General features: G+C 52.8%; 1 protein-coding gene across 1 annotated transcript; it reads right to left on the bottom strand.

Moving 5' to 3' along the window:
- Positions 1-4469: 4469 nt before the first annotated feature.
- RAX (retina and anterior neural fold homeobox) lies at positions 4470-8309 on the bottom strand. Its single transcript, XM_043546360.1, has 3 exons — positions 7364-8309; positions 6944-7170; positions 4470-5406 (listed from the first exon to the last, which is right to left on the bottom strand). The coding sequence occupies exons 1-3, from the start codon at positions 7635-7637 to the stop codon at positions 4951-4953; spliced, it is 957 nt and encodes a 318-aa protein (XP_043402295.1). The 5' UTR covers positions 7638-8309; the 3' UTR covers positions 4470-4950.
- Between the last annotated feature and the right edge of the window lie 1204 nt (positions 8310-9513).

Consider the following 9513-nt stretch of genomic DNA (forward strand, 5'->3'; position numbering starts at 1 on the left):
AAACATGCACAACTGAAGCTATAAACAGCTTTCCTTGGCAATCTATAGCCAGTGTTTTATTCACCTGGGTTTATGAGAAACTTACAAACTACTTTGCTTGGTCATGAAAGATAATGAAGTGCTATTGTTACTCAAGGCCAAGGGGCAAACCGCCCTCAGTTACACCTCTGTGAAGATGGTGTCATGCTATTGACATTAATGGAGTTACTCCAGCTTTACACCAGTGCGACTGAGAGTGGAATTAGTACGTAATGGGTCTGATCCATAGCTTCTTGAAGTCAGTGCTAAGATTAGGCCCAATATTTAATAATGTGTTGAATCCAGAGTAGGTGGGGAGGGGCAGGGGAAATGGATATATGTTTTGCTGGAAGGTGAAGTCCTCAAAGTGATCAGAGATGATTTGGGGGAGTGCCCCTACGATCTGCCTGTTGGTTTTCAAGTCCCCAGAGCAGTTTATGTCCTTCTACTCTGGAGAAGGAAAAGGGAGGGGGGTGGAAGGAGAGGAGGCTGTTTTCAAAATACAGCGATTTCCATTATGATTTTCCAAAAGCAGCTCTCAAGTCTGCAAATGGGCCACGTTGCTGGGAAGGGCTGTTTAGAAACTGCTGTCTAAGGTTAAAAAGCTCCCTGAAGTGAAGCTGAACAAAGCTGACGTGCTTGTTTCTGACAGGACCCTTAAAGATACGCACAGATTGTGAAAATATAATTAGGAGCCAGCCTTTGTCTGGCCACAATGAGTGGGAAATGTTGAAAGAGGAGGGCTCCCCGTCTTTATTGACCCGTCCCCAGGATACAATGAGCGGGCTTGTGAGTCCTTCTCCTTCCCCTAATGAGAAACGTTAATTGCCACAATTTCCAGAGTGTGTAAAGCACCCTGTGCCCAGCCAAAAGAAGGGGTGTTTTCTTTAAAAGGTTCTCAGCCCCAGGAAATGTGGTAACAGAGATAATGGGAAATAAAAACGCTGTGGTTTTAATTCCTGCAGCTCGGACAATGGCGAGGGGCTCGGTGCAGATGTGTAATTTTAATTGCCGCTGATTCCCTCACGTGGAGCCTGCAGCTTCCCCCGGGCAGCAGCCTTGGGACCGGACACGTCCGGGGGGCTGCTCCCTGCAATCTGCCGGCTCGCCCCGGGCTGCCTGCGGCGGGGGGGGGGGGCTTTAGGAAAGTGCGCGTGCGCGAGAGAGAGATTGGGGACTTTATTTCCGAAGAGCCCCAGCTTAACATTACCCGGCACGGAGCTTTTGCTCGAAGGAGCAATCTTAGCCCCGTGGATGAGAACAGCATCTCCTGGGAACTCCGGTTGCTGTCCGGGGAACTCACTTCTTGGCTTGCACCGGAACAAACTGGGTTCATCCCCTGGCCTGACAGTTTAGTTAGCGATCTCCTGCCATATGCGGGGGGAGAGGGGGGGGGTAATGATTATCCCGCAGTTCCCACACGCTAGTGGGGGCTTTGCGGATTGGTGCCTGATGATGTTAAACAAACCCAACGGACAAGTAATAAAGAAGCGAGAGGAAAGTCACTTCCTCGCAGAAATTTCAGGCGAGTAAGCTCTGTGCAAGACAGGGGCACTGACCCTAAATCCCCTATGAAGGTAATGGGGGGGGAGGGGTTACCTGTGTAAAGACTGCAGGGTGGGAGCCGGTGTGAAGCTGATTTCCAATAGTCACATTTGCACCTCTGCCCCTGCCCCTCCAGAGAGCTGTGCGCGTCACCAGCCCTTCCCACCTGTTGCAATGGCAGGGGCTATGGCTTGTCCCGGTACCTTGCCCGCGCCCAGCCGGCCAGCTCCCTGTGTCAGCCACAAGCTCCCGGAGCTCACGGGCAAGCGGCAACTCTCCCAGCGCCTAACGGACTTGCTAGCCAAATACGGTCAGCCTTCAGTTCCCTTTGTCTGTTTTCCGGGGCATTTTGGAAGGTTGTCCCGGGGAAAGGCGGAGCGGTTCCCGGAGGAGAAGCTGACATCAGTTATTCACCCCATGGGTGCATCACAGTATCATAATATTTACAGACTAATTAGTTACTCATTAAGCCTCAACCCATCTCTGTGAGGTGGGTGAACAAGTGTTAGCCCCATTTAATGATGGGGCGCCTGAGTCGCCGAGAAGTTAGTCGAGTTGCCCAAAGTCACAGAGAGTGTATGAGACAGCTGGGGCCGGCACGTGGGGATTCCTGGCTCCCGGTCCCCTGCTCCGACGGCGGGACCAGGCCGCCCGATCAGGGTGTGAGAGACCCTGGGGGGAGTTCTGGCCCCTCGTACAGAAGAGACAGCGCTGAGGACACTTCCACCCCCGCACTGCAATAGAGCTGGTTTTCCGAGAGTGAATCACATGGACAGGGCCTGATCCAAAACTCTTTGAAGCCAACGAGAAGCTTTCCATTGATTTCAAGGGCTTTGGATCAGGCCCCAAGGAAGGAATTCTAAAAGGGGGGGTGGGGTGCGGTGAGGAAGGGTGTGGGTGACAGTATACCAATATTTGTCGTGCCTTTTCAAAATGGCAACAATACGACACTTTTAACTTCAAGAAATAACTTCATTCCGTCACCTTGAGTGCAAACTACACCGGAGAAGTTAAAAGAGGGAGGTGCTTTAACATCTAAACCAGCCAAGTAAAACTGGAAGAATTTTAGCAAAAATAGATAGATGGGCAGCAGAGGGGGGTTGAATTTATTTCCATGCTTTTGTTTGGTTTTTGTTTTAATGTGAGGTTCCAGTGACCCAGCTGTGCAGACACCTGCCATGCTCCGGATTTAAGAAAAAGGGTTTAATGCAGAATTCATTGCTCAGCTTAGACTTCCTTATTTCACTACGATATTGTGCAGGACAACTGGGTCCTTCTCGACCGGAAAGTTCAGAGCTAACCTTTGTTTTAGGCGTGCCAACCTAGCTAAAGGAGTTACACTGGCCGCGTGAATCGCCCTCTGCATTCTTGTCTCAAAGTTTTATACCCCTGTCGCGAGATATCTCTGTTCAAGGGAGAGCTCTCCTTTCGTACTGGATCCTGCTATTGAGTCGGTAGGCAGCGGGCTCCCGAGGGCGTGGGTGGGATTTTTCTGATTGCACCAGGAAGGAAAGGAAGCGTGTGATATTTCTTCACTCAATAGTCACCAGAATGCCCCCCTTTGAACCCCAAATTCCCTTCCCCTGTTATAGGAAAACGAAGCACCCGCTTCACAGCGCGATAGCTCTTCTGAATGTCCTAAGGACTCGTACTTGTGGGGTAGACTAGGAAAGGATCCTTCCTGCTTGAGGTCCCTGGACCTCGCTGAGCCTGAGTGAGTGCCGTCTCAGGCTCTCCGGGCGCTGGGTTTTTTGCATCTGTGTAGCTCCACGGCTGGCACAAGTCACGTTTTACACCAGCGCAGGATCTTTGCACCGGCAGTTGATTTTGATACAGCAACATGGAAGCAGGTACACTGGTGTCAAAAGCAAACAAGCCCTCAGTTAGGGCCGGGGGCAGATGGGTGCTGAGCACTCTGCCCCTCAGCCAGCAAAACGCTTACTCCCCTGTCTAACTTTAAGCATCTGAGTAGTAGTTACTGGGGCTACTCCTACACTTAACATGAAGCAGGTATTTACATACTGGGCTTTGCTGGGCTGTGACCAGTATGCTCAGCCACTTGCAGGAGGGAGCCCTTACAAGGGTGGGTTTTTTCTTTTAATTACTTCTGATTTGCACCGCCTAGGTGGCCGCAGAGTCAGACTCGGGCCAGGCAGGACGAGTTCAGCTGGGGAAAGGTGGCCAGCCTCGGGAAAAGTGACAACTGGATAGGAACAATTTACTCTTTATCCCTTCCTCTGCAACACCAATGGAATCCAGCCCGCTCTGAAAAGCTCCGGTTGCTCTTTTGATCTTTGCAGTCCCGGCTCCACACCGCAGTGACTTTTTAGTCACAGGGAACAGCGGGAGAGAGCTGCAGGTGAATGGCAGGAACATGCGGCTACAGCAGAGTTGAGGGGGTGAAAAGATTATATTCACAGCCCTCCAAACGTGTGCGGTACAACCTGCAGGCCTCCCATACACCCCCCCCCCCCGCCCCAAGCTCGTGTCATTTCATTAAATACAAGGCCAAAACATTTGCAAAATGACATTTTGACTGAAACAGAGAAATGGGGGTGGGAGGGGGAAGGTAATGAGAATTTAAAGAGAGGCGCCTTGTCTATTACTTACAGCTGTTTTAACCTGGGTGGTTGTCACACAAATACCTGATTATTGACTTTGTCTGGGTGGCAGCGAGGCACGGATCACTCTGCACTGGAAATGGATCGGGAACACACCTCGTTGTGTGCTACTCCTTAACACTACTCTGTATTTTGCTCTCTAACTGTGGAGAACAATAATAGTCTAACACAGTGGTTCTCCACGCCGGGACCTGGAGATTGCCCCCTTCCCGACCCGTGGTTTAATGAGACTATGCATTTAGACTGTGTACTAAAACATGAAAAAGAAACAGAAGATACACCAGCTACTGATCATATTTAGTCGAGATCCATTCGGAATCAACAAGTACAATGCATGGTCTTAAAATCGTCCTTCTTTAATGTTACAAAACCCCCTAAGACTACACATTTCTCCGCCTCTACTGTAGTTTTTAATATAACCAAATGTCCAGTCAACAAGTAATATCAAATTATTAGCTCTTGAAACTAGAATCAAACCCTAATCTGCACAGGGTTACAGAAGGGACACAAAAAAATACAAACAAAGCAACTTCAGGGGCGGGAGGCTACTGGGATCTAGGAAACGCATTTCTTTAGTGCTTAGCTCCATCTGGGATGTGAGCAGCTTGTGCCAGGAGACTGTTCCTTCCTCTCAATTACATGCCTACTGCAGAGGAAAGATCTATGACCGGTGACTTATTTTCCTGGGGGGATCTTTGTCGAAAGCTACCAGCCATGCTGGTAGGGTCCTCTGTTGTTCTGGGGAGGTGGATGTCTGTGTGTCCCTTCAGATTGTCTGCCACGGTTTCCCCATGGACTGAATATGCTCCTTTGCTTTGAGCCGTAACGCAGCTATGCTGGTGTTCCTAGGATCCGTCTCTTCCAAAGTGAATTTGTCCACAAAATTGGTCCCGCACTGGTAGGGCGGAGGAGGCCCCATTGTCCCCAGGGGTTGCAAGGTGTGGCTGATGGGTGGCGGCGAATTCAGGAAAGGTGGAGGGGTGTAGCTGCTGGGGAGGCTTTGGGGGGAAGCCACGAAGCCGGGCAGAGTCTGCAGGGGAGTGCTGTTAGCCATCGGTGGGGTGAGCCAAGACTCCAGCGGTAAATTGCTGCTGATTGTGCCCATGGCGGAGGGCTGGGGGGATCGGCTGAAGGAGAGTATAGGGGAGTCCTGCAACTTCATTGAAGTGACTTCCAGTTTCTCTTGCCTTCTCCATTTGGCTCTCCGGTTCTGGAACCACACCTAAAAACACAGTTTGGGGATTAGCACCGAAAAGGAGATTCTAATTTTCCTCCTGTAACTCCAATGCAAAGAGCAAATCATAAAATCATGGGGTAACAACAATCCGTCTACCCACTGTGCTTCTTTGCTTCTCGGAGAATGCCCCAGCTCTGCGGCAAGCTGAGACAGCGGCCAACAAAAACGCTGGAATCTTGAACTAGTTCCAGCGCGGCCTGGGGGGCGAAAAGCGATTCCTTGGGTTGAAATCGTTTCTTTTAAACCGAAGTCTTTTCAAAATCGCTTGCGGGATACGGGTGGGATTGAATTTCATCCGAAAGCAAAAAAAAAAAGCGAGAAAAGATGCGGGTTATCCGCGATGCAAAGGAGGCAGAGTTGCTTTTTATGCGGAGAGTCACCATATATATTTTTGGAGGGAAATCGGCTGGTTTCTGGGTTGGGGAGAAACTTTCTGAAGCCAGAAGAATAGATCTGAAGACTCCTTTAAGGAGACAGGCATGGCAGAAGAAAGCAAGACAAGGAAAGTGTCTGGGATAGAAAACACACGCACAAATCTATCATTTCTTCTCACTTTCTCTAGTTGTGGTGGAAAATTCTAGCTATTTCTGGAGTTCTCTTGGGATAACTTTCCTAGCCTTCGGTGTGGCTTTATTGGAATACTCTGGCCTTAATGCAGGAAATAGTCATCACCCATAGCTTTGCTCGGTGCTTGGAGTTATCCCGAATAACTTCTCCAAGAGGCACTGGTAATCACGACACAGAATATTTCATGCACTGTCCGGACTGATGGGAAACAGCCCTGGTTTAAACGCAATGAGTTCGGGCCGGATCCAAAGCCCACTGAAGTTAATCTGAGCCTTTCACTGACTTCAGTGCGGGTTTGGATCAGCCCCACGAGACGCCCCGAAAGCAAAGCGGTGAGCTCTCATTGCGAGCTAGGCTCCGGAGATCCCGCAGCTAGAGTGTCAGCTAAAACCCGTTAAAGCGGGATCCCAGCTCCCCGGCTAAATCAAGCTTGATCTTTTTAAAAGAAAACGCCTAGAGGCAATTTAGAGGCACCCTCCCAAACCAAGTAATTCCCCATCCACCCAAATCTGGTCTCATTACACCCCTAGTCGTGAAATAAGCACCAATTTCCCTTGCAGGCAGTTTTAAAACCCCCACACCGCTTGGAATCGCTCCCAGATTTTTCACAGATGACTAGTAAATATTGAAGGCTTTTCAAACATTTTAATGACCCGGGGATTAAAGATAATTGGGCCATAATTAAAGCAAAACAGTTTACCACCCAAACGCCGCGCGGTGGGAACTAAGGTAAATTGCGGGCTGCGCAGCGAGCGGGGAATGTTCCTCCTGGGAACAAACGCAGGCAGCTCGCAATCTCGGCTGCGAAAGGCGCGACGAATAAAATCCCTTCCCGCACGACTCCTGGGCGTGCGAGGTGAGGCGGCGCTCGGGAGCGCTCGCCCGGGGCCAGCGGCTTAGCACCCCCGGGGCGCTCCGGCCTGGCCCCGCGAGGCGGGCAGCGGGGCTCGCTTACCTGCACGCGCACTTCGGGCAGGTTGACCTTGACGGCCAGCTCCTCGCGGCTGTACACGTCCGGGTAGTGCGACTTCTCGAAGGCCCGCTCCAGCTCGTGCAGCTGGTAGGTGGTGAAGGTGGTGCGGTTGCGCCGGTGCTTCTTCTTGGGCTGCTCCTCGTCCGCGAGCTTGGCGTCCGGCAGCGGCGGGCTGAGCCGCTCCGGCGGGTGCTGGAGGCAGCCGGGCTCTGGGGCAACGGGGGGAAGAGACCGTCAGGCGGCTCCCGGGCGGGGCAGAGCTCGCGGGCTGCCCAGCCAGGCCGCGGCCCAGGGCGCACGTGCCCTGCTCCCCGGGGAAAGAGGCCCGGGCCCCCCCGCCCCCTCCCCGAAGGGGGCTGAGTCCGCCCTAGCCGGGTGCCCCCCGCCCAGCCCCGGGCTCACCTTCGTACTCCTCGGCCCCGCTCTCCTGCTCCTCCGGCGGCTCCCCGGGCATTTTGGGGAAGCAGGGCCGGGGGCTCCGCTTGTCCGCCTCCTTCAGGGCCCGCGGGCTGCCCACGGGCTGGAAGGCGCCTAGCAGCCCGTCCTCCTTGGAAAAGCCCAGGATGGCCTCGATGCTGTGCAGCCGGGACGGGGCGCCGCCGGGGCTCCTGCCCAGGTGGGCCGAGAGAGAGAAGCTCCCGTCCGCCATGCTCAGAGGGGAGCCGGGCAGGTGCATGGAGACCCGCTGCCCCGGCTCGTCCCTCCTCCTCGGCGCTCACCCGCTGCCCCTCGGAGCTGGGCTGGGCTGGGCTGACTCCAAGGCGAAGCCCCGCGGAGCTCCGGGCTGGGGGGAGGGGGGGAGAAGCCGCCCCCCGATCCCCTGATGTCAGAGCCCGGGCAGGCTGCAGACCAGCCCCTGCGCAAGCTCTGAGTCCTTAAGCTGGGCTGGGTGTCAGAGCCCGTGGCCGCCTTCTAGGGGCCTGGCTGCTTGTCCTTGAAGCGCCGCGGCTGGGCGCCCGGTGACCTCTCCTCGCCCAATGGCTCGGGCAGGGCTCGCCGGAGAGTTTTAAAGTGCCCTTCCGCGGGCAGTGGTCAGCTGCGCCCGCTGCGGGCTCCTCTCCGCCACTGCCACGATTAGCATCAGCCCGGCGGCTTTGTCTTCCTGCGGACGCTGTGTCCACCTGAGTGAATGGGGCGATCGACTCCTGCCCGCGCAGCCAGGGAGCAGGGGCCGCCCCACGCATTCAGGCCCAGCTTCGCGGGGCCAGAGCTTCCGAAGCTGGAATTAGCCCGAGGCTTGCCAGAGGAGGAACAATTATTCCACAGTTACTCCTGACTCTGAAATCCTCTTGGCGCTGGGCCGGGTTTGCATCGTCAGCCCCGAAGGTGGGGGAAGGCCCGATTAGAAAACCACTTGGTCTTTTAAAAAGTGGATTCAACTGACCAAAGCCAATCACACAAGGCAGGGGAAAATGCAGCTCCTGCCCTAATCAGATGTAGTGACCTGTGCTGTGTTCCTCGAAATCTAACCTACTGTGTTGCTATCACAGTGCTTCAAACAACTCCGCCGGCCTTAGCGGAACCCTGAGTTTGGGAAGAATGCTTTCAAAAAACATATTTTTTTTTTTACTTTTTAAATTGAATTTATTAAAAAGAAATCAGGCCGCCTTGCTAGACTCTGATTATATTGCGTTCTGGGTTGTCTTGTTATCCCATTTCCCTTTTTACTTTGCTCTGTATTTGGATATTTCTGGTTTAATGGCCTCTGTAAAATGCTTAATGGCTCTCTGTTTTGTTGGGAGGGAAATGCCTTTTCCTAAATTCGTTCAGCAATACACAGGCTAATTGTTTTTTTCTATTCCGCTTTTTTAAAACAATCCGTCCTTGCTCTCAGTGTTAGTGCAGATTTGTGGATCGATTTCCAAAGGTGCGTGAAAAACGAAGCGAACGGAAATGAAAGGCAAACAAGTATGAGAGACGCGTTTTTCCCAGTAAAAGAGGGATGGTTACTCCGGAGAACGAAGTGTATTGAAAATCCAAACGTTACTGGCGTCAGAGATTAACTACCGCCTCAGACCCTGGAGAAAAGGGGTACGGACCCACCGCAGGCTTCACACAGCTTCTGATTTAAACGTTTCCTCTTCATTCCGGTTGTCACGAAAAGGGGCGCTGTTTCCTGACATCTTCAGCTCCTTCCTCTTCGTTTTACTCCTCCCAGTTTGTCCCACTAACTTCCCAGTCTCATTGAAGCCAGTGGGTCTATGGGAGTAAGTAAAACAAGCAGGGTCTGGCGTCATGCCTTGACCTCAGTGCAGGCTTGGGGAAGGGAAGGGAAGAGATTTCGTAGGCAGACTTTCGCCGCCGCCCCGCCCGAGGGGTGCCCTACGGGCTATATTCGTGGTATTGAGCAGAGATTATTTGCAGGAAGAACAGGGTGTCAATGTTGGTGCTGGAGACGGATCAGATCATTTCCCTTCACCAGGGGAGAGCTCTCCAGCAATTCTGCACTGGGTACCAGCTACACACTCAATAGACCAACTAACTTCTTCAGCAACAGTTAGGGGTGCTGGAGAGACACTCTTGGGTAGGTGCCAGGCGAAGCACTCAAAGCA

This window comes from Chelonia mydas, chromosome 5 (genome assembly GCF_015237465.2).
Source record: "Chelonia mydas isolate rCheMyd1 chromosome 5, rCheMyd1.pri.v2, whole genome shotgun sequence".
Lineage (NCBI taxonomy): Eukaryota > Metazoa > Chordata > Testudines > Cheloniidae > Chelonia > Chelonia mydas.